Source organism: Lontra canadensis, unplaced genomic scaffold, assembly GCF_010015895.1.
Source record: "Lontra canadensis isolate GAN:19392208 unplaced genomic scaffold, GSC_riverotter_1.0 scaffold7, whole genome shotgun sequence".
Lineage (NCBI taxonomy): Eukaryota > Metazoa > Chordata > Mammalia > Carnivora > Mustelidae > Lontra > Lontra canadensis.
The window spans coordinates 6749694-6775142 of NW_022631001.1; the positions used below are offsets into that span (position 1 = coordinate 6749694).

The 25449-nt window shown below is 38.9% G+C and overlaps 1 protein-coding gene across 2 annotated transcripts in view; it reads left to right on the forward strand.

Annotated features, from left to right (window-relative positions):
- The window catches only part of MRE11 (MRE11 homolog, double strand break repair nuclease), a 79356-nt gene that overhangs the window by 17202 nt on the left and 36705 nt on the right, over window positions 1-25449 (forward strand). For both annotated transcript variants that reach the window (XM_032852781.1, XM_032852782.1), the window contains 8 exons: window positions 2916-3030; window positions 7281-7466; window positions 8569-8740; window positions 9739-9819; window positions 13524-13650; window positions 16476-16576; window positions 17794-17967; window positions 24554-24613. In XM_032852781.1, the coding sequence (XP_032708672.1) occupies window positions 2916-3030; window positions 7281-7466; window positions 8569-8740; window positions 9739-9819; window positions 13524-13650; window positions 16476-16576; window positions 17794-17967; window positions 24554-24613 (1016 nt within the window). The remainder of the gene's footprint in view (window positions 1-2915; window positions 3031-7280; window positions 7467-8568; window positions 8741-9738; window positions 9820-13523; window positions 13651-16475; window positions 16577-17793; window positions 17968-24553; window positions 24614-25449) is intronic.

Below are 25449 nucleotides of genomic sequence, written 5' to 3' on the forward strand. Positions count from 1 at the left end.
ACTTTATCAGCTTGGCTATCTTCAATTTATTTAGTGTCCAGTAGGTAAAAATCTATTTGCTAGGCTTGATTCCATATGAACAAAGAAATCAAAGAATATTTTTAGAGTGCATTCCAAGTCTGTTTGTTGAGTCCTCCTTGGACTAAGTTCAGCTTGATACTTTATAATGCAATAGCTTTACTGTTTTTATTGTATATAATTTTAAAAATTATATTCCATGTTAAATCAACTGTAAAGTACCCTGAGAGAAATTAGGAAAAAATTTCACACTGTAGCCCTAACATAGTCTTTTTTTTTTTTTCCCTAAAGAGATTTTATTTATATTTTTGACAGAGAACACACAAGCAGGGGAGCAGTAGAGGGAAAGGGAGAAATAGGCTCTCCAAAAACCAGGGAGCCCATATGGGGCTCAATCCCAGCAGCCTGGGATCACAACCCGAGCCGAAAGCAAAAGCTTATCCAACTAAGCCACCCAGGTGCCCCCTTAACATTTTTTATATCTTTGAGTGATTTTAGTATAATAGCCTTAGAAGACCTTGTTTACTTCATTCAAGTCTCTTTGTGTGTATATATATCTATATCAATAGATATAGATGTATATCTTTTAAGATTTTATTTGACAGAGAGAGAACACGAGCAGGGGGAGCAGGAGAGGAAGAAGCAGGCTCCCCACTGAGCAGGGAGCCCAACACAGGGCTCCATCCCAGGACCCTGGGATCGTGACCTGAGGTGAAGGCAGACGCTTAACGACTGAGCCACCCAGGTGTCCCTCTTTGTATGTTTTTAAAAGAATAATTACAACGGGGGTTTATTTATTTATTTATTTATTTATTTTTAAAGATTTTATTTATTTATTTGACAGAGAGAGATTATAAGTAGACAGAAAGGCAGGCAGAGAGAGAGAGGGAAGCAGGCTCCCCACTGAGCAGAGAGCCCGACGCGGGACTCAATCCCAGGACCCTGAGATCATTACCCGAGCCGAAGGCAGCAGCCTAACCCACTGGGCCACCCAGGCGCCCCGGGGGTTTATTTAAATACTTACCCTAGGGAGTCTACACTCTTTCTCCAGTTTTCATAATTTCTAAAAAGTAGAAAAATACCATGGTTATCTATATTTGAGATAAGGAAAATGAGATCAAAGTCTGCTTTCCTAAGTGGTAGAGCAAGGAGTGAAATACACTTTTTAAAAAGATGCTAAGAGAGGGTGGTGGGGTTATGAACATTGGGGAGGGTATGTGCTATGGTGAGTGCTGTGAAGTGTGTAAACCTGACGATTCATAGACCTGTACCCCTGGGGCTAATAATACATTATATGTTTATAAAAACATTTAAAAAAAAAGATGCTAACAGGTATTTTAATCACTGCAGTGCTAGGGATGGTATCTGTAGAAAATGGGTGATACTCCCACATTCAGACTAAGACGGATCCCATTATGCCTCAGGACCACCTGTTGCATTGCTCAAGTCATCCATTTTTTCCCAAACTCTCATTTCATCCTCTTCTGTTCTCCTTAACTGGACTCTGTCCCCCACCCCACATTCTCACCCTAGCCCTTCTCTCTACAGTTAATAAAGTCCCTCATATCATGTTTCTTCTCTGCATGGTATCTCTACTTCCCAACCTGCAGGGAAACTGGTCCCTAAGGTTCTGTGTCCCACATGCTTCTCTGCCTCTCTCAGGTTTCTTACAGACTTTAGGGCAGGAGCAGTGGGGATGGGTGGGATGGGAATCCCCCTTCTCCCTGCTTGCCACGTCCTTTCCTGTCTGCAAACATCCTGCCCCCGAAAGGCTAATTGGCTAAACTGCCCTGCCCTTCCCCCTCAAATTTTTTACCTACCTATCTTCAAGTTTTGTCAGCATTCTCAGGACTACAACGCCAAAGTAGATAACCTAATGCCCTGGACTTTGTATGCCTTGACATTTTTGTTTCCAGTTTATATGTTCTGTATTCCAATATCCATTCCATTGGTCACACTCTAGAAATTTCTTTTAAAGAAGTTAGACTTTTTCAGGTTCTTAGCTTCTGCGTTATTGGCTTTTTCCCCCCAAGGCCTTCCCTAATGACTGCACAAAGTAGCAACTGTCCCCTCACTGATATTTGCCCTCTTAGTATCCTTTTTCCCTTTTATAATATTTAAAAGTGTAATTTGTTTGTTTAGTTGTTTTTGTTGGCTTTTCTCCACTAGTCTAAGGTGATCCTTTTCGGTTTAGGAAGAATTATTTAAAAGTCATTATGTTATTAAAAAGCAGAATATCTTTATTTAAAAACAGTATATAAGAATATTATTTTGGGGGCACCTGGGTGGCTCAGTGGCTTAAAGCCTTTGCCTTGGGCTCAGGTCATGATCTCAAGGTCCTGGGATCGAGCCCCACATCAGGCTCTCTGCTCAGCAGGGAGCCTGCTTCCTCTTTCTCTCTCTCTCTGCCTGCCTCTCTGCCCTCTTGTGATATCGGTCAAATAAATAAATAAAATCTTTAAAAAAAAGAATATTATTTTTAAGTACATTTATTTTTTTACCTCATCCTTTTTAATATATCTATTACAATGTGTATACTAGATGGAAAGTATGTATAATAAAGGGGTAGTAAAAAACAACGTTATTGGAAATTTTAATAAGAATTTAAGAAAACTTCAAATAGAAATAGTTTTCATAGAAAACTTCTAATTTTCATTCCATGTTTTCCAGATTTTGAAGGTATGTATGCCTGACTTGGAAAACATTTTTAAAATGCAAGTATCTTCTCAACTTTTGTCATGCAAGAACCCAGAACCTACTTGTTTGTAAATGATCCCAGATTTCAAATATATCTCTGATAAGAAAAATGAAATACTTAGAGAAGCACATAAGTTAGAAGCAAAACATTCATTTTTCAACCAAGTAAAAAACCGGTTTTAAAATAATGTCTGTTTCAGGGTCCATTCCAGATGAGAGACTCTATCGAATGTTCATCAATAAAAAAGTAACAATGTTGAGACCAAAAGAAGATGAAAACTCTTGGTTTAACTTATTTGTGATTCATCAGAACAGGTGAAAGTATTCGTTTTTTGTTTTTTTTTTTTAATTTTTGAGTCCAGTATTGAGATTCCTTAAATCTCTATTTCTAGGCTTTCGTGTTTCTGTAAAATGTTTCTTATTCTTTGAAAGTTGTCAGTGCAGGATCACGCAAAACTTCCATGTGCTTTGTGTGACTGCATTTTGAAATTGTTTCCAATACATTTTTCTCTATAAAGAATGTTTATGACATATGAATAAGGTGCAGGAATAACTATAAAATTGGATACTTTTAAATTCAGCAGAGAAGTAGAACATTCACAATGTGTTATCCCATGAGCTTCCCTAACCCCTTCTTTCCGCTTACCCCAGAGGGAAGCACTGTTTTTAATTTCTATTTAATCAGTCTGTTGCTTTTCTTTATTGTTTAATCACATAATTATCTGTCATGAGTATTTTATTTAGTTTTGGTACAACTGGAACAACTGGAACCCTTCTGTGTATTTTATATAACTGGCTTATTATGTTCCACATTACATTACTAAGATTCATACATTTTGATGCTTAAAAGCATAATTAATTTCCACTGATCTGTACAGTTATAGTTTTTCTTGTGTTGGTAAATGTTTTATATTATTTCCAGAGTCTTGCTTTTTTCAGCCTTTTTGTTATGAATACTCTTACATGCATCTCCTGGTATATATAGGCAGGTATTTTTCTAGAATACATTAGATATAGCTAGAGCGGTTGTCTTTTGTTAGTATTTTGAAGAAGTTTGACCTGTTGTTAGGGTTCAGGATCGACTGAAAGGAAGACTTGATGCAAGATTTACCGTGATAACTGTAGTTAAAGTGTGAAATGATGGCAGTGAAAGTGATGTGGAAAGGACAGACCTGAGAAGTTACAAGGAAGAATCCAAAGGGCTTTGGGCCTCATTATATAATTTATTACTTACTGAACAGACTCTTACTGAATGCAAAATACTGGTACTTAAACCCACTAAGCACTCAGTGAAAGGAAGGCCTGACAAGGCAGCCTTCTGATTTATATATGGTCTCAAACAGTGAGTTTCAAAGGAGGAGCAGGCCAGAGTTTTAATAAGTGCAGTCTTCCTGTAACTTTGCAGCACTGGGAGTTTGTTCTTTCTCTTGCTTCGGGCTTCCCAATTCTGCTACCCTTTCTACTTTCCCAAAGTAGGGAAAAGTCAGAAGGAAAAATCCTAAGTGATTCCAGGAACTTCAATCAGACTGAGAGGTGGAATGGCAGCATCAGGAATGGGAACGGGTGGGATGATGTTGATAATGGCTAGTTGCTGGTGATGGTAACACTCATAATTTGATGAAGGTGGTGTATGCTAAGTTGCACAAGGGTCAAGGTCCCATTTTCCCATTTTGTAATTAATATTTTGGGAAAAATACTGTTTGGCCTTAAAATTTTGCCCGCTAATTTTGTGTGTTTGGTGGGGGATCTCATTTCCAGCAATGAACACTATGGTGTTGCAGTTGTTATTTTTTTATTTCCCCTCATTCTTTCTGCATTTATTAATTGAAATTCTTCTATAAGGAAGATTTGTCCCTTCTCTCTCATTTATTCATTTATTTATGTTTGTATGGACTTAAGGATATTTATTTTATCCTTTGAGTTATAATCCAAAACTATCAGGGTTTTTTTTTGGTTGTTGTTGCTCAAATTGTTCCAGTTTTGACCACTGAGAGTTCTTTTATTTTAGCTTCTTTGTCCTCTCAGCATGCCCTCTTCCGTTTTATTTATTTTTGATCATGTCCTTCCCTTTCTGGTACCACAAGGTGCGCCAGGCTCATGTTGTATTTTTGGCCGTAGTCCTGGAATCAACCACTTTGCCAAGGATCCCTGATTGCCTTTATTGGAAAACAGTATTTAGAGACCCAAATACGTCCGCCAGGTGTGCTTGTTGCTGCTGGGACTCTCTTAGCCCTCAGTGATCAGAGTGAAGGGAATATGTGTATATATCCTAACCCATGTATATACATCTGTAGCTGTTAAAAACACACACGCAAGCAAGAGTTTGTACTTACTCTGGGGCGCCTGGGTGGCTCAGTGGGTTAAAGCCTCTGCCTTCAGCTCAGGTTGTGATCTCGGGGTCCTGGGATCGAGCCCCGCATCGGGCTCTCTGCTCAGCAGGGAGCCTGCCTTCCCCCTCTCTCTCTGCCTGCTTCTCTGCCTACTTGTGATTTCTGTCTGTCAAATAAATTAAAAAAAAAAAAACAAAAAGAGTTTGTACTTACTCTAATCCAGCCCTATAGGGTTCATTTTGTCTTCTCCCTTTTCTTATTTGGGAGTTCTTTCTCTAACAGTTAGAAACTTGGATCATAATATCTGTAATATATTTATTTAATTTTTTCAGTCTTGGTTGACATATAAGGTAATTTCAAAATTGCTGACCTCTACCCATGAAAAACAAATTTGTCAATGAGTGTATAGTGTTTATGTAAGTTATTTTAGCCTTTAGCCTTACTGTATGTAGTCAAAACACCACTTGTGTTTTGGCCACAAAAGGCCATGAAAGGCCAGCTCCTTTTCCCCCAGCCCCTTCAACGTGATTATGCAGTTCTTCTGTAATACTGTTGGACTCATTTGTCACCCTCTGCATTCTCATGTACTTTTTTATTGCTTCAATGGACTTATAAAAAACAGGGTTTGTCCTAGTGAGTGGCTTCTCATGAGCCATTTACATTTTGCTTTATTTCCCATTTGTGTCTATACATGGGCCTGTTTCTTTCTGTGGCTGAAAAAGAAAGTAGACTCCAAAGCAGAAGAGGACCTTGTCATACAAAATACTTCCATCAGACTGTTTTGGTCAACTTTTTGTTTGTTTTGTTTTGTTTTGTTTTCGTCAACTGTTAGGTCACAAATCAGAGTCAGTCCACCAGTATAATGTTCCGTCTTCTGTGAAGGAGTCAGTAGTGTTCTGTGAAAGCACAGTTACATCGTATAGTATTCGAGTTACCTGTTTCTTCAGTAACTGTGATTATGTCATACCCTAGATAAGTGTTTTGTTTACATAAAATCATCCTTAGCTACAGGAGCCTGCAGCTTGTCTGATCACTGTCAGCTCTTCCTTGAATTCCTTCTGCTCTGCCCTGCTTCTCTCCTTGCGGCCCTTGAACTCGCTGAATACGTTCCCGCTTCACCACCTCTGCCACCCATCTGCTCTAGGACTCTGCCCAGGACTTAGCCCTCTTTCTAGAACTTTCTTCGCTTGCATGCTCGATCCCTCATTGCGGTTCTCTGCTCATGTGTCACCTGACAGAGCGGCCTATCCTAACTACCATAGTGGCTTAATAGCATTCCCATTCTGTGTCACTTCTCCCTCTATCTCTCTTTACAGCACCCACCACCGCCTGACAGGTTAATGCACACACATGTACATACTGTATTATTGCTCGTTCCCACACTAGCAAGCACTTTGTTCCGTGCTATGTCTTTGGTATCTAGAAGAGGCCTAGGACACCTGGCATAGAGTGGACCCACAGGAAATACTTGTCGAATGAATGAATGTTGATTTGCCTTAAGTGAATGCGAGGTTGAAGTCTTTCGGACACTTACTAAATTCCCAGTGATAAAGTCAGTGTTGGGGAAAACTTCTTGCCTTTCCTCACTTTGGGTTTTCACGTATCTTTTCAGAATAACAGCTAATCTAGGTATAAAACCAGAGTTTGCAAATCCTCACATAATATTTTATTTAATATTGAAAACTCTTCTCTCAGGTAAGACTGAAATTCTTACTCCCATTCTCTTCAGTAATCATGTTAAAAAATGGCTGGGCATGTTTAGAGATATGTTTTTATTCTACAAAGTTTAGACTTCACTCACTTTCATTTTCTGCCTCTATGAATAATCAGATCCATTTATATGTTTCCACTGTTGACAGAGTTCATGCTGTTGCTTTTCTAATTTCACTTCCAGCTCTCCCCTGCATTTGTTCTGCTCAGCCACACGAGATGAAGCTCATGCTTTCCTGCCTTGCCTTCTGTAAAGCCTTTTGCAATTTGCCTCTCAGTGTGCAACTGACGAGTTTCTCTTTTCTGGCTCCTACCTGTCTGTGTCCTGCAAATCTGTAAACCTGTTGAGGGCAGGAATTAGGTATTATCTTTGCACCCCTAATCCCTTGAATAGTTTCTGGCACAAATAAGAGTTGTAATAAGGCTTTAACGGATGGAGAAAGAAAGATCTGTATATCCTTTCTTAATACGAAGTGTTCCTATAGCTCTGGATGTTTATATTTATTTTTTAAAATCTTTGTATAGGAGTAAACACGGAAGTACTAACTTCATTCCAGAGCAATTTTTGGATGACTTCATTGATCTTGTTATCTGGGGCCATGAACATGAGTGTAAAATAGCTCCAACCAAAAATGAACAGCAACTCTTTTACGTATCACAACCTGGAAGTTCAGTGGTTACTTCTCTTTCCCCAGGAGAAACTGTAAAGAAGTAAGTAATTATTATATTTTGCAAATCAATTAGAATAAACAAATCTCTTGCTATAATCATCCTACAGGTTCAAAGTACTGATGGTTTTTTTATATGATAGATTTCTTTAGGAAGATTGATTATTTGATGTAGTCTTACTAGTTTCCCAGATCTTAAGCCATTTCAAAGGAGAGTGTCCCAATAGTGTTAATTATTTTGCTGCTTATTAGGCATATTCAGGGCTAACACTTTTACTAATTAAATTTCAAGTTAGAATGCTGTGGATGATGATTACAATTTCTCAAAGTCCATTTATAAACAAATTTCACTGTATGCCATTTAATTGAGATTTTTCTGGTTATAAATGCAACATTATAGTATATCTCGTTTATTTTAATTCTTTAGGGGAATTATATGATAAAGTAGTTAACAGCGAATAAGCCCAATTTTTATAAGGGATTTTACCTTTTGAATCCACTCAGATTTTGATTGTTATGATGATAATAACAGGTTTAAAGAATATGGTAGTAGGGGGCACCTGGGTGGCTCAGTGGGTTAAGTCTCTGCCTTCGGCTCAGGTCATGATCTCAAGGTCCTGAGATCGAGCCCCACATTGGGCTTTCCACTCGGCAGGGACCCTGCCTTCCCGCGCCCCCCCCCCGCCTACTTGTGATCTCTCTCTGTCAAATAAATGAATAAAATCTTTAAAAAAAATAGTTAAAAAAAAAAAAGAATATGGTAGTAGGATGTAAATTTGGCTTTTTTCCTTCAGAGTTCTGCTAATTCATTTTATGTGTGTGTGTACATATATACTCACACAATCCATATATGTGGAATAATCTGTCTGTTGTCATGGTCTGGTAATGTCGTGTCCTACCTACTGTCATCTTCCCTCACTAGAGTGTATATTTGTTCAGGCAGGGAGGTATGAGTGGATTTTATTCTGTGGATTAATGTTAACATTTTTTTTCTGATGATACAGTGTTAGGTTGTTAAAAGATTTTTTTAAGACTATGCTTTTATGGAGAAATATTCTGTAGGAACTTAGAGATACAGTAGTTTTGGTGTGTACATTTTCCTGAGAAAATTTACAGTCTGACTACTTTCATTTCCCTCATTTCAGACATGTCGGTTTGCTGCGAGTGAAAGGAAGAAAGATGAATATGCAGAAAATTCCTCTTCACACAGTGCGGCCATTTTTCATGGAGGATATTGTTCTGGCTGATCATCCAGACATTTTTAACCCAGATAATCCTAAAGTAACTCAGGCCATACAGAGCTTCTGCTTGGAGAAGGTAATCCTCTAGATAAAGGTCGATGAGATCTGCTTTAGCTGAGAGGTGATTTACATTGAATTAAATACTTCGTAGAGTAGGAGAAGTCTTTGTCCTTGTTCCAGTCTCATGAAGCCCACAAGGAAGCACTGTTGTTCCATAAATGAGTTCAGTTGTATCAAAGACCTTTTTTCTAGTCTTGGGAGATGGAAGAACGTTAAACATAGAAGAAACTTTAATTAAGCCCCCTCCCAGTTCCAGTCCTCTTCCTCAAAAATCTACACATAATCTTTTCTTTGTTTTTATTCTGATTTGGTAATTTGTTCATTTTATTTCTGAAAGCAAGCAGTGGCTTTTGTTGGTGAATGGGAAGATACAGTGGAGGATGAGGAAAGCCTTAGCATTTCTAATAATCTCTGTTAAGCATCCCTTTCACCCTGAAAGCTGTCTCCAATGAGATCTCAAATGTGCCTGTTATGTGCCTTGTAGCTTTGGCATAGGTACCATACCTCACCTTCCATGCAGGTTCCCCCTCCCCAATCTCCGAGAAATTCTAGAGCTGCTGCAGAGGTTGTGCGAATGAACTTAATAGTATGTAAATGGACAGCTTAATACCATTAATTGCTGACAGTCACTGTAATTCTTGCAATTATCACTGATATTCATCGATTGTGTCTGAAGCTTCACCCTGAGGAGGATATGTCCACAGGGTTGCACCCAGACTCACAATGTCCTTAGAGCTGAGAGAGCCTGTTTTCTGAGTTGTTGCAAATCAACTCCTAGGAGTTTTGTTGGACTGAGGTCCTGTATGTGTCCTTGGGAGGTGGAAAATGGCTTGGTTGGTCAGGCCTACGTCAGGTCTCTTAGCCTTGACACAACTGACCTTTTAGCCCAGGTAATCCCTTGTTGTGGGAGGTTGCATTGTACGAGTTCAATCCTACAGTGACCTCTCTGACCTCTAACTCGCTAGATGCCAACAGTATCCTTCCCCCAAGTCATGACAATATTTTTATTTTGAGATTAAGGAAATGCTTGAAAACGCTGAGCGAGAACGTCTGGGAAATTCTGGACAGCCAGAGAAGCCTATTATCCGACTGCGAGTAAGTTCTGTGTAGAGAAATTAAACTTTATTGATTTTCAGAGGACGGTACTTACATGGTTTCCATAAATTTTTTTGTTTTATAAGTTAGTGAGGAAAGTAATACAATAATAAGATAACAATCACCATCTGGCACCAGAAATAATAAAGCTGTCAGGATTTGAGTTAATCATAGTTTGATTCTGATAAGTTTAATTTTTTTTCTTATTTTTTTCATTTTCTGAATAGTCCGTTGTTCTGCTTAATAAGTTGGCAGGATCTGACTCCCCTCTTTTACTACCTCTCTCCCTTCACTCCCTATGGCGTCCTGCATTTGTCCTCTCATACACTCCCTTCCTTCATGTCTGTCTGGTCAGGCCCCCGCAATGAGATGGCACCCCCACATCTTCTCACCGGCACTCCTGATTTCACTTACCCTCCCTTTCTTTGTTCTCCACAATACATCCTCATAACCTACTATACACAATGTATTTATTTTGGTTATTGTGTGTCCTCGACCTCAAAACAGTTCATTTTGTGAATGTTGTTGACTAATGTACCCAGAGATCTCAGAACAGTTCTGGCAAATAGCAAGTGCTTGAGAAATATGTTGAAAGAATTAAGTATTTGAGAATATTAAAAAATTTAAAGAAATTGAAGCACTTCCTTTGTCTGTAAACCTACTTACTCGTTTCCGTCATCATATAAAAAAAGTAACAGACCTCTTTTTTTTTTTTGTCCCTGTGCCTTTCCCTTCAACTAGTTTTGCCCTTGTTTTTATTTTCTTCCAAACTCAAAATACATAGTCCTTAATTGCTCATTTAACATTCTGTTCCTCAATCCACTATAACCAAGGCTCTGACACCGTCATCTTAGGTGGAAAAGATGGCGTTCAGTTGTCAAAGGCAGTAGCTTGTTTTCATCTGGCTGAATCAGTCTTTGGCATTCTTTTCTTTTCTTCGAGTTACATTTGACTGAACCTCTCTCTTAGCCTTCTTTTCAGCCTAGGCATATGGCTTTAAGGACCACCTATAGCGTGATGATGCCCACATCTTTACCTCCAGCTTAGACCTCCTTGTTGAGGTCTAAGAGCCCCCTCCCCCCGCCCCACCACCACCAAGCCCGATACTTAAGAGGTAATCAAAACAGCAACACTGACATCACCTGAGAAACTCTTTTTTCTTTCTTTCTTTCTTTCTTTCTTTCTTTCTTTCTTTCTTTCTTTCCTTCCTTCCTTCCTTCCTTCCTTCCTTCCTTCCAACAATTACTGCTTTATTTATGTATTTATTTACTTAACTTATATAGAGGGGAGGGAGAGAATGAAGCAGAGGGCAGGGGGCAAGGGAGAATCCCAGGCAGACTCCATGTCTACAGGCAGCCAGAGGTGGGGTTTGATCTCAGAACCCTGAGATCATGACCTGAGCCAAAATCATAAGTCAGAAGCCCAACTAACTGAGCCACCCAGGTGCCCCTCCCATGGGAAATTTTTTAAAATTCAGAATCTCGGACACTACATCACACCCCCTGAACTGCGTTTTAATAAGATCCCTAAGAGATTTGTATGCATGTTAAAATTTGAGATACTCTGGGATATATAGTGTGAAGATAAAGAGTACAGTCTAGAGCCAGAATGCCTGGGTTTCTATATGACCTCGAGCAGTTGGATCTTTTGTCCCTTGGTTTGTACCTCATACAGTTATAGGACCAAAGTGAATTAAATATCACCTGTTGTACAGTAAGTAATCTGGTCCTTTCTGTACCCATTGTCATTGCTGAAGTTGAGCCTTGACTTCTCTTATCTGGCCTATAAATGCAGCTTCTTTCCTGACTCTGCCTTCAGTTTCTCCCTCCCCCCACCCAGACTATTCACACTAATGCCAGAGTCATCTTGGTAAAACATAATCTTACATGTCTCCTGCTAAAAATTACTTAATGATCCCCTCGTGCTAATAGGAACAAGTCTTGCATGGCATTCAAGGGTTTCATGACCTGGTCAAAACTGACGTACTTTTTCTGCCAGAGCCTTCTAAGTTCCAGTTATATTAGGCTAAAAGTTACTGCTCCCTGGCTCCAGTGGAGTTTATTCTACTCTTCCATACCCTCACTCATGTTGATCCTGCTGTGTGCAATGTGCTTCTCTCCTTCCATAGCACTTCCTTCAGCATCCATTTAAAGCTTTCCCCTTTTCCAAGAGCCTGTCTGGACCTCCCTTCAGGATCAGCGCTTCTACCTTTGTGCCTTCGGTCTGCTTTGTATGTACTTGTTAAGCACCAACCCCATTCTGCTTGTACTTAGTTATTTACATGTTTGTCCTCTCAGTCTCCTGTAAATTTCTTGACAAACAAGATTAAACTTCTTTATAGCTATATCCCTGGGCCTTAGCGGAGTGCCCAGCACATTGTGGACTCCTCAGTAAAGTTTGCTTAGTGAATGAGTTTTTGGACTCTTAGGACCAGAAGATTACAAATCAACCTAAGCTGGAGTACCACTGATAAAATGTATGAAGAGTTTTGGGGAGACCCAGTAGCCTGAGCATTTAGCATTTTCTTTTTTATATCATGGTTGCTGTAGAGATGTAATGCGTAGTTGCTCAGAGAGAACCACATAGTTCTCTTTATCGAGGCAGAAGATGCCATGTTTCCCATCTATGTCCGCCTTATACCATTAGAAGCCAGCACAGTTAAATAGAGAATTGGCATTCCTTTTCCTAAACATAGTGAATTATTAAATCGTTCGTGAAATGAAAGGACAGATATTTTCATTAGTATAGTCCAAGAGTACATTGTATCAACTAAGGGACCCTCATTAATTTTATGATTCAGTAAACAAATACTTTCTGAGTACATTTTGTTCTGCATGCTGGGGGACACAGTGACAACAAAACAGAGGGGGTTTTGAATATATCTGTCTTACGGGAGGTGGAGGTACGAGGAGAGATATAAAAAATAAATAGCAAATAAATGAACAAAATGCCAGCCAGTGCTAAGTGTGATGAACGGTGTAAACTGGGCGGAAGGTAGGGAGGTTTCGATAGGCTAGTGATGTGGTACGATGCCTGTTCCCAGAGCCTGTTTTTAGAACAGCTAGTTTGGGGAAATGATTATATCTCTTGGGGAAAAAAATGTAGTATGTATTTCTCTTTGGAAAGGTCTCTCTGTGGCTGTAAACTTCTTAACTTAGAAAGAGCCTGCCTGACTGTGACTTTTAAATAGATACCATGCTTTGAAGGTAATCATTTCTTAAAGCTAACAGGTTGGATTTTTTTCCTGCGTGGATTTTCCCAGCATTTCTTTCTTACCCCTAAGTTAGTGAAAGTATACCCCTAAGATGATAGACCAATTAATTAATGCATGTAGGGCTGGCATTTTACTTAAGTGGAGAATTTTCTCGGTTTTGAAAGTTTAAACATTTATGTTTAGAAATTTCACCTCCTTTCTAGGTGCTACTCCCGGTGCCTAGGCTCTTAGTGTTATCATAGGGAAATGTTACCATTCATACCTTGTGGGAATACTTGCTGTACTTCAGGTCTGTCAAGCAAAATGTCTTGTGTAAACTCACAAACCTTCGAAGCTTTGTTTTCTCAGTAGAATAAAATGTATTAACACCATCATGATCTTTAACATGAATTATGGAACATCTATTAACTTTAAAGTATTGAGCATAATGTAAATAATGAAATTGGTAAACTGTTGTATCTGGCCTTCATAGCTTGTTTTATATTTCCAGGTGGACTATAGTGGAGGTTTTGAGCCTTTCAGTGTTCTTCGCTTTAGCCAGAAATTTGTGGATCGGGTAGCTAATCCAAAAGATGTTATCCATTTTTTTAGGCGTAGAGAGCAAAAGGAAAACACAGGTAAGCTAGTTACTTTCACAAATTAAAAAACGCTTTTTGCAGGATTTATAAAATTCAGTCTTTAGTAAAAGAAGTAGAAAATAATGAAAATATTTTTATATGATTATTTCTAATATCTTAAACTGGCAGTTGGAATAATTAAATCTTTTGTCTTCTAAAAATTGGATAGTGATTGTTTCAAACCTGAAGATAACGGTAAAGAAAGGGAAGACTTTGTCTGCAGATAAAGTTTTTAGAAACAGTTCTGCCTGCTGAGTAACAGTGCATACAGACTTTAAAAATTTATTGCTCGGGGTGCCTTGGTGGCTCAGTGGGTTAAAGCCTCTGCCTTCAGCTCAGGTCATGATCTCAGGGTCTTGGAATCAAGCCCCACATCAGGCTCTCTGCTCAGTGGGGAGCCTGCTTCCCCCTCTCTCACTGCCTGCCTCTCTTCCTACTTGTGATCTCTCTGTTAAATAAATAAAAATCTTTAAAGATTTATTGCTCAAAATATATATTATTGACAGTACATTATTAGTGTTCAGAGAATATACTCAAATTTTGCCTCAAGTATTTCAGCTTTTGAGTATACAAGATTTAGGAAGACTCCAGTCTTTTGGAATAAGAAGTATCTTATAGTTTAGTGTTTCTCATGATCAGATAATTAATTTAATTTCTAATTAAATTTCATAAAAATGAATTGCCTTTATTTTAAATGCATTTATAGAAATAGGCTGTCCAGCTGAAATAGTGCTTTTTTTGTAAGAAATATAATCTTCTTAAAGCTGTCGAGTCAGAGAATTTTTATAGAAAAATATGGCCCTTGTTTTATAGGTAAAGCTATTTAGGTTTTTTAATTTTTTTTTAATTTTTATTTATTTTTTTAAAGATTTTATTTATTTATTTGACAGACAGAGATCATAAGTAGGCAGAGAGGTAAGGCAGAGAGAGAGGAAGGGAAGCAGGCTCCCCGCTGAGCAGAGAGCCCGATGCAGGGCTCGATCCCAGGACTCTGGGATCATGACCTGAGCCGAAGGCAGAGGCTTTAACCCACTGAGCCACCCAGGCGCCCCTTTAGGTTTTTTTATTAATAAGCTTCAATTTTCAGTGTCAAGTTGTGACCAGATTCTTTGCATGTTAAACAACCTGAAACATTCATTCAGATATTTAAATGGAACTCATAAATACTGTTTTAGGAAAAAATCCTTATCAGATAATTATTTTCTTATGCTGTGAGTTTCATCTAGTTATTTGTTCATAGTGGTTTACTTTAATTGTCCATCCTTATCAATACCTTGAGATTTTATGGGTGTAGCGTTCATCATAATACAGATTATAGAACTAGTACATTGTTAATTGAATGTCATACATAGTTTTATTCTAATTGTTCCTTTTTGGTTTAAACATAAATTGCTGAACAGAAACAACAACCCTTTCACATGTTTCATTGAAAGCATTTTTTGTTACTTCGGCCGGCTCTACTTCTCAAATACCTGTGTGATACTGTACAAATCACATAAGCTCTCTGATGTTTGATCTTGCCTGTGAAATCAGGATAATGACTGAGCCTGCCTCATAGAGTCATGGTGAGGATTAGATGATACGATATGTGTAAATAGTCTAAACATAGTGTCCAGCATCGTAAAATGTAGTGATCATACTTAGGAAGCTGTGTTAATTCTACTGTCTTGGAGGTTTTTTGTTTTTGTTTTTGTTTTGTTTTGTTTTTTTTGTTTTGTTTTTTAAACCATCTTGAGATTTGAAAAAGATTTCTGCTCACTAGCCTTCAGGCACTTTGCAAGAAGCACACTGAACGTCGTGCCTCTTTACCCTCAAGGCCACATATTTTTCCTTCTGACTCAAGTACTTTTTTCTTTTCCCTGTGTTACTTAGTGAATCTTATTTATTCTGCAGTTTTAATTCAAATGATAGCTGCATCTGATACATGCACATTATTTTCAGTCTTCTCTGAGAAGAACCAGGGTATTTCTTCTTCGTGTGTCATACCGTTTTTACCTCTCGGAGTATTTGCCACCTTTATTTTCATAACGTGCCCTTACTGGCAGGGATCCTGTCTTTTTTCACTATTTGTGTTTTCATGACCAACATCCGCTAGACAGTTAATACTTGTTTTCCTGACAAAGGCTATCAGCAGAGTAAGTCCTGGACCCTCTGCTTCTTGGCTTCCTACCAGTACTCTTTGGATTCTTTACCTGCTATTTTTAAGGCAGCTCTCCTTGCTTAGGAATGCAGCAAAAGTGCTGTAAGCAGACATCCCATTTGTCTCACAGAGGAACATATTTAAGGGCTGAGATTTAATTAAATGAATAATTTCTGCAGTTTCATTAAGGACATTCTTAAGTGAAACTGGCTTTCTTTGTTTTGCTTGGAGCCGTGTGGTTGTGGTGGTCAGTGTTGTACGATTCCAAGCCACTGCCTTGACTTGGAATAAGGAACCCACAATTGCTTTTTTTAATCATCAGGGCAAATGGCAACATAGCGGAACGGGTAAACAGCATCTTGGTGTCGTTACAAAAGGAGTTTTGTCCCTGGACATTCCCTGAAATGGTCTTGGATATCAAGTCTAAAGATCACCCTTTGAGAATAGCTATAGGAGACATAAGACTTGCAGATAGGTAGAGAAATACCTAGAGAAATAATTTTGAGGAAGACTGCAGCTGCTGGCAGTAATGCCATGTTTTTGCCTCAAGATTTACCATGTTGAGCAAGCTGATCCTTAACCAAGTCTGGCCTTAACTCCTGTACTGAGCCAAACTTGCCATGAATTTGGGCACTTTCACGCTGTCCCAGAAGCTACTGTTTCTCCATGGGCTTTTTTTTTCTAGGAGAAGAGATCAACTTTGGCAATCTCAATACAAAACCTTCAGAAGGAACAACCCTAAGAGTAGAAGACCTTGTCAGACAGTATTTTCAGACTGCAGAGAAGGTAATTTCTTTATTACAGCCTACATGTTGAAGAATGGCTCTCTGAGGATAACCGACTTTATTTCGGGATATGTATAATGATACTTGCAACAAAAGGGATCTTCACGATGTGTCCATGAACTAAGTGGGAAAACAATGAATTACATTCGCTTCTGGTTACTCTTCATCAAGAAGAATCAGTGCTTAATTATGGTATTATTTTGGCTATTATTTTTGTTATTGTTGGTTTTGCTCTTCCTTTTTATCTCTGCTACATGTTTCTGAATCCAGGATTTATTTCTCTTGCGTCTAGATGTAATTTCAGAATTAAAGACAGCACAGGATGGTGAAGCTACTTTCATTGTCATGAGTTTATGCACCTTTAAGATCTGGTTCTATTAATTGCCTGTTGCTGCTGAAACAAATTTCCACAAACATAATTATTGAAAATAAAACACATTTGTTATCTTACAGTTCTGTAGGTCGGAAATCTGACACCAATCTCACTGGCTTAAAATCCAGGTTTCAGCAGGGTTGTGTTCCTTTCTGGAGACTCGAGGGGCAAATCCACTGCCTGTCTTTTCTAGTTTCTAGAGGTGTCCATGTTTCTTGGCCGGCAGTCTCCTCCTTCCACCTCCAAAGCGAGCAATGTTACATTTCTCTGGCCATTTTCCCCCAGTCAGATCTCCCTCTAACTTCCTCCTTCAGCCTCCCTCTTCCACTTTTAAGGATGCTTGTGATTATGCTGGGTCCACCTGCCTAGTGCCTGGTAATCTGCTGATTGTACAGCCAGCTGATTAGCAACCTTAATTCCATCTGTAACCAACCATAGTTTTCCTTTGCTGTGTGACATATTCACAGCCCAGACATTAGGATGTGGATGTCTTTAAGGGGCCATTACTCTGCCCACTACACTGATTAAGCTAATCTCTTAATCATCAGCTACCGTTTCAGGACTCTACATCCCAACCACTCAGGCCTCTGCTTTCCCACCTGTCTTAACCACTACTCTCGTTTCTTATTTGTACTTGGCTTTTTCTGGCCCATAAAATTTATTAGTAGGCTTACTTATTGTCCATTGTTTTGTTTTTTGATTTGTTTTCCCTTCAGCAGCTAGATAACTTTTTCATCTTTTTCCCCTGGTAACATTATACTCTAATTTTCCTAGCTTGTATAGAATTATTTGGTAAGGAATAGATACTGATTTTCTGCATCCATTGATTTGTACCTCTTTTACAGAATGTGCAGCTCTCACTTCTAACAGAGAGGGGAATGGGTGAAGCAGTACAAGAATTTGTGGACAAGGAAGAAAAAGATGCCATAGAGGAATTAGTGAAATACCAGTTGGAAAAAACACAGCGATTTCTTAAAGAGCGTCATATTGATGCTCTAGAAGATAAAATCGATGAAGAGGTAACAATTTGGGGTGGAGAAATCTAATTAGACACTCTCTCCTTAAGAGTAGCCCTGACTTTTCTTTCTATTAAACCACCATGTAGCCTCTTTGATTTGTTTCGTTTCCTCGTCTATAAAATTGAGCTTGTGAAATGAGGATTAAAGTGGAAAAGGTCTAGAACAGAATCATGGTTGAAATCCATTAAATGTTAGCTTTGTTCTCCATAGATAGTATCTTCTGAAGATCATGAAAATGCTTTAAAATAAACTTTACAGGTTCAGGTTGAAAACTTCTGTTCTTTTCAATTTTTTAGTAAGTTTTGTTTGAGATTTGGTATTTCATCTAGAAATTCAGATTGACCTCTGAGCATAAAAGCAGTGGAAAGATCAGAGGAGAAGCTCTTTAGGTTTGACTGCACAGAAATTGTAAATGCTTGCATGTCAGATTACCAAAAAACAAAATGTATTATCATGGGAAAAATACTTGTATGTGGGCAGAAGAAAGGTTGATAGTCACAATATTAAAGTACCTTAGTAAATGTTAAGTAAAGTAGTAAACATTTCAGTAGAAACAATGTACAAAGACATGAATAAGTGGTTCACAAAAGAAATGAAAGTGGTAATAAGCATGTGAAAATGATATTCAGAGGAACTGAGATGTATTTTTTATTTGTCAGAGTGACAGCAGTTTGAGAAGAAGTATTTAGTATGCTGCTGGTGGGAGTATCAAACTTGAGCTGCTGCATTGAAAGGCAGTTTGTCAGGGCATATCAAAAGGCTTAAGATTTGTTGTTTAACTCAGCCCTTTCCCAAGACAACAGTGAGGTAGAAATTTGTGTATGCAGTAATTTATCTAAGTGTGGTCTGCGGTGGGAAAATTTGAAAACTTTTGTTGAAGTAAATGGGGATACATACATACTAGATGCTGTGCAGCCATTAAAAATTACACTTTTGAAGAACGTAGATTTAAAACTATATACACTGTGATTCCAGTGATTTTTATTTTATATGCAAGTGTGTGTGTATGTGTGAAGAATGAAAGAAAATATTCCAAACATTATCATTGGTTATATATATATATCATTGGTTATATATAATGAGATTATAGGGGATCATTTTCTATATCCTCTGGATTCCCTCTAAGCAGAACGAAACATTATTTTTAAAACTTATTCCCTTTGACTTTGATTTTAGTGCTTTTAATTAGTCAATGTGGTTCTCTTAAAGCCTCAAGATGTTGTTGTGCAACTAATAATATTCCATGCCAAGTATGCTGGGTATATGGGGTTCATAAATTTTTAGCAGGGATGCATTTCTCCACTAAATACAGATATAAAATATGACATCCCACTCAAATGTAAATATAAAACTACAGAACTCCTAGGGGATAACATAGGAGAAAATCTATGGCAGTGACTTTTTAGATGCGACACCAAAGGTATGGTCTGTCAAAGAAGGAATTGATAAGCTGGAATTTATCAAAATGAGAAACTACTCAGTGAAAGACAATGTCAAAAGAATGAGAAGACAAGCAACAGACTTGAAGGAAAATATTTGTAAAAGACACATCTGGAAAAGGACTGTTATCCAAAAAATACAAAGAACTCTTAAAACTCAGCAATAAGAGGCATTTGGGTGGCTCAGTTGGTTTGTGTCCAATGCTTGGTTTCCAGTTAAACCTTGTGTCAGGCTCCACGCTCAGTGCACAGTCGGCTTGTCCTTCTCCTCCTCCTTCCTCTATCTCTCTCAAATTAAAAAAAATCTTTTAAAACAAAACAAAACAAAATTCAGCAATAAGAAAACAGGCAACCTGATGTAAAAACATTCTAAACACCTCAACAGACATCTCACCAAAGATGTACAAATGGCAAGTAAGCATATGAAAACATGCTCTATAACATATCTCATCAGCAGATTAACAATGGAATATACCACTATGAACCTATTAGAATGGCCAAAATCTGGAACACCGATAACACCAAATGCTGGTGAGGATGTGGACAGCAGGAACACACACATTGCTGGTGGAAATGCAGAATGGTACAGTCACTTCAGAAGACAGTTTGGCAGCTTCCTAAACAATTTAATATACTCTTAGCATATGATCCAGCAGTCGTGCTCCTTGGTATCTCCCCAAAGATGTTGAAAGCTTATGTTCACATAAAAACCTGCACACAGGTGTATATAGCAGCTTTATTCATGATTGCTAAAACTTGAAAGCAACCAAGATGTCCTTCAGTAGGTGATTGGGTAAGTAAATTGTGAAACACCCAGACAGGGGAACATTATTTAGGCCAAGAAAAAAGGAACTGTCAATCCGTGGAGTCACGGAGGAAGCTTAAATGCATTTTACTAAGTGGAAAAAGCCAGTCTGCAGAGGGTTGTATGATTTCAACCATACAACATCACCAAGTATACAGTCATACAAACTGTAGGATTTCAACTATATGATGTTCTGAAAAAACAAGCCAAACTTGTAGAGACAAGAAGAAGATCAGAGGTCGCAGGGTTGAGTGAGGAGCAAGGGAAGGGATGAGTAGGTGTGCAGAGGAGTTTCAGGGGAGTGAAACTGCTCTGTATGATACTCTGATTTAGGTGGATACAGGTCATTCTTTTTCCAGACTCATAGCACACCAAGAGTGAACCAGAATATAAACTAGATTTTGGGGGAGCTTGGCTGGCCCCATCGGTGGAACATGCAACTCTTGATCTCGGGGTTGTAAGTTTGAACCCCATGCTGGGTGTAGAGATTACTTAAAAATAAAATCTTAAAGCAACAACAACAAACGTTGGACTTTGGATGGTTATGATGTGGCAGTGTAGGTTCATCAGTTATAACAAATGTGCCAATTCTGGTGGAGGGAGGTTGATAATAGGGGAATCTATGTATGTGTGGCACTGGGGAGCTGTATGGGAAATCTCAGTACCTCCTCAATTTTTTTGTGAACCTAAAATTCTTAAAAAACAAAACCAAACAAAAAAAACCACAGACAAACACAAAAGCAAGTAACTTGAGCGTGCCTACCTGGAGACCTATCACGACTCCTGAGAGGGTCCGTGAGGGATGGGGGGATGTAGCTAAGAGCGTGGACTCTGGACCAAATTTCCTGTGTCCAAAATCAAAACTCTTACTACCCATGTAATTATCAGTGAGAGTTTTAGCCTCTCTATCTCTGTTCCTCATCTATAAAATGGGGATAATAATAAAAAACTCCTTCAAGATTGTTGTGAGGATCCAAAGAACGCATGTAAAGTCCCAGGACACTACCAGCACATGGTATCTACTTGGTGTTTTCACTCTGACTCCTTTCTACGAGTGACTTAGCACTTTTGGTATGATATTTAGGGCCTAGAGCACAATTAACATACTATGCCACTTTTAAAAATAATTTTATCCCCTCTACCAAATCATAACAAACATACTGTCATTTCTCCTTAGACAACAAAAAAAGCCCTCTTTACTCCCATTTCCCTTTAGCTACTATTCATTTTCTTTGTCTTTTACAGCAGAATTGCTTCAGAGTTCTGTGTATTTGCTGTCCTGATCTTTCTCTCTCCCTTTTCCCTTAACACCCATCATCCGGGGTTTTGACCCATCATTCCAGTGAAGCTGCTCACATGGAAGTCACCAGTGACCTCCATTGCTAAATCCACTGTCAGTTCATCTTAAATCTCCCTTGAACTCTTCTTGAAATGTTTTTTTCTTTGGCTTTAGAACCGCATGCTCTTCTGCTTTTCTTTCTCTTTACGGTGCATATTCTCAGTTTCTCTCCTTGTTTTCTCACATCTCTCCTGCCTCTGAAATTGGGAGTCCCCAGACTTCAGTCCTTGGAGCCCTTCTTTAGCTCCATATTCCTTTTGTAATCTCATCCAGCTGCCTGGACTTAAATTCTGTCTGTTTGGTGGTGATTTTCAAAAGTCCTAGCCCAGATGCCTTCTCAGCTCAGGATTTCCACAGTCAGTGGCCTGCTAGACGTTTCTACTTGGATGTTTAATAGACGCCTCAAACCAGTAATATTCCCAGTCTGAATTGCTGACTTTCAGCCTTGCTCTCTGTGTAGATACTCTTTATGCCACCTGTATCCTGACTAGAAGTCCTTTTGGCATTACTCAGAATACATACAGAATCAGACTACTCACGTCTTCATCACTACCAGTGGTCCATCACGTTGCCATTTCTCACTTAGATTATTCCTAAGATTCTTTTTTTTTTAAATTTATTTGACAGAGAAAGAGATCATAAGTAGGCAGAGAGGCAGGCAGAGAGAGAGGGGGGAGAAGCAGGCTCCCTGCCGAGCAGAGAGCCCAACGTGGGGCTCGATCCAAGGACCCTGGGATCATGACCTGAGCCGAAGTCAGAGGCTCTAACCCACTCAGCCACCCAGGCGCCCGTCATTTAGATTATTCTGATAGCTTCCGAACTCCTCTCCCTTCTTCTAACTGTTCCCCTCTTCCACCTCCCATTCTGTTCTCAATTCAGCTGTCAGTGATACTAACATATTTCAGATCAACTTCTGCCTTTAAAAAAAAGTCCTTACAGGTTTTTTTTACAAGACCCTATTCAGTCTGGCTTTCTGTTACTTTCTTAACCTTCATAGCCACAGCAACCTCCTTGCTATTTCTTAAACATACTATACATTCTGCCACAGTGCCTTTTTTAAAAAAGATTTTGTTTATTTATTTAGGGCAGCGTGAGAGGCAGAAGGAGAAGGAAAGAATCTCAAGCAGGCTCCAAGCTGAACACAGAGCCCAATGTGGGGCTCGATCTCACCACCCTGAGATCATGACCTGAGCCGAAATTAAGAGTCGGAAACTTAATTGGCTGAGCCACACAGGCACCCCTCCCTTAGTGCCCTTATGCATAATTTTTCCTTTGATTAGAATATTCTTTCCTAGTTACGCAAGATTGATTCCCTTTGCTCATAAATTGCCTTCTCAGTGAGACCTTGCATGATCATTCTATTCAGATGTGACTTCTCGTTGGTATTCCTCACCCTCTTCCTGGCTTATTTCTCCCTGCGTATTTATTGTCTTTTTTTTAATTGTACCTTTTTTTTTTTAAGGTTTTATTTATTTGACAGAGATAGAGAGAGAGCAGGAACGGGGAGGAGAGGGAGAAGCAGGCTGCCCACTGAGCAGGGATCCCCACATGGGGCTTGATCCCAACACCATGAGATCATGACCTGAGCTGAAGGCAGACACTTAACCAACTGAGCCACCCAGCACCCTGCATACTTACTGTCTTTTGCAAAGTGTTCACAAGTTCGAATATTTGAAGGACTCAAGACTCTACTGAGCATACTCGCTGAGATTCTCATTTAAAGGCAAAAGATATGATGCATCAAGAAAAAAAGTATGGGCAGGCATTAGAGACCTGTGAGAAGCCAGGCATAAGCTCTCATGTCCTCATTTGCACACAGGGGTCCCTGGATTGAACACACCAAGATTTGTGCAGAAATTCCCAGGGGATCTTTTATGCCCTTCTGGTCTCATAATCAAGCCATGCTTCTAACTGGTTATACAGGTTGAAAACCATCAGAAATAAACATCAGTAAATAAAGAGTTCCCCAGAGATGACAGCGCTTTCTTAGTCTAGCTGTAAATTAACTCAGTCTGACCCGCCATCTAAAACACAATATAACTTCTTATTTTGATTTTTGTTTATTGGCTGCATAGGCAGACAGACACACAATCCTAAACTCCATGGGGGCAGAATTTGTTAACTATTTTGTTCATTGTTGGATTCTCAGTTCCTACAGTAGTGTTTGGCAGTAAAGTGTTTGTACAGTAGTGTTTGCTCAGTAAAGAGGTGCTATGTATATTATTAAACAAATAGAACTTTTCCCTAATTACATTACTATAAGAGCCTGTAGGGCAGGAATTTTTAAAAAAAGAATCTTTCTAGTTTCCCTTTCGGCTCCAGGACCATTATCAGCAAACAGTAAACAAGTTGACTTGATAAAATGATTTTCAGAGGCCTGCCTACTTCAGATACTATTTTTTAAAAGATTTATTTTCATGCACATAGGAGTCGGGGAGATGCAGAGAATGGGAGAAAGAGAATCTCCAGCAGATTCCCCACTGAGTGCAGAGCCCTATGTGGGCTCTATCTCATGACCCTGAGAATGAAATCTTACCATTCACAACAACATGGTTGGAGCTAGAGTATATTATACTAAGCGAAACAAGTTAGAGAAAGACAAATACGGTTGATTTCATGCATGGAATTAAACAAAAACAGATGAGCATATGGGAAGAAAAAAAAAAAAGAGGGAAGCAAGCCATAAGAGTCTCTGAACTATAGAGAACAAACTGAAGCATGATGGGGAGGTGGTTGGGGATTGGGCTAGATGTTGATGGGAATTAAGGAGGACGCTTGCTCTGATGAGAACTCTCGGTATTATATGTAAGTGATGAATCACTAAATTTTACTGAGACCAAGATTACACTGTATGTTAACTAGGTAGAATTTAAATGAAAATTTGAAACAAAAAATTCCCGTTTTTAGGTCTGATGGAAAGCATTTCTTAATCAGTCGTAGCCCGTTGTTTTATATTTCCATGATAGGACTAAACAACATTTTTGATTTACTGTTTTAACACAGGTACGCCGTTTCAGAGAAAGCAGACAAAAAGACACTAATGAAGAAGATGAAGTTCGAGAGGTAATTTCTTATATAAATTACTGTCTTTCTGTGTTGGTTTGTTAAGCTAGAGTGACTAGTAGATTTATGTAGAATAGTCCATGGGACCTTGCTTTGGTAGTTAGGCCTGAGCAGGGATTGGCTGAGGATAGCCGCCTGTGATTTATACCAGTGTAGCCTACCAGTATTCAGCTTCCCAATATTCCCATTCTATCCTTTTGCTCTTGTCTAAAATGTACTTAATTATGTGTTTTGGGGGGCCAGGGAGGATGAGCACAAATGACAAGAGTCCTTAGTAATCAAAATAATACATAATTGCTTTCAGAGCATCTTACTAGCATAAGAGGAAATCTTGCCCTACTAAGCTGATATTATTTTGGGCAAAAAGGATGAAACATGTGTTTTGCTAGCAATATTACCATAGATATACAGTATCCACTCGGCTTTCAAAATTGTTGTAGTGGGCTTGATCACCATCAATGCTGGTCTTTCTCGACTTCTCTGCAGTTTGGGAACTTTTTTTTTTTTTTTTTTTTTTTTAAGATTTTTTTTTTTATTTATTTGAGAGTGAGAGAGAATGAGAGAGAGAGAGCATGAGAAAAGGAAGGGTCAGAGGTGCCTGGGTGGCTCAGTGGGTTAAAGCCTCTGCCTTTGGCTCAGGTCATGATCTCAAGGTCCTGGGAACAAGCCCCACATTGAGCTCTCTGCTTAGCAGGGAGCCTGCTTCTCCTCTCTCTCTGCCTGCCTCTCTGCCTGCTTGTGATCTCTGTCTGTCAAATAAATAAATAAAATCTTAAAAAAAAAAAAAGAAAAAGAAAAGGAAGGGTCAGAGGGAGAAGCAGACTGTTTGTTGAGCA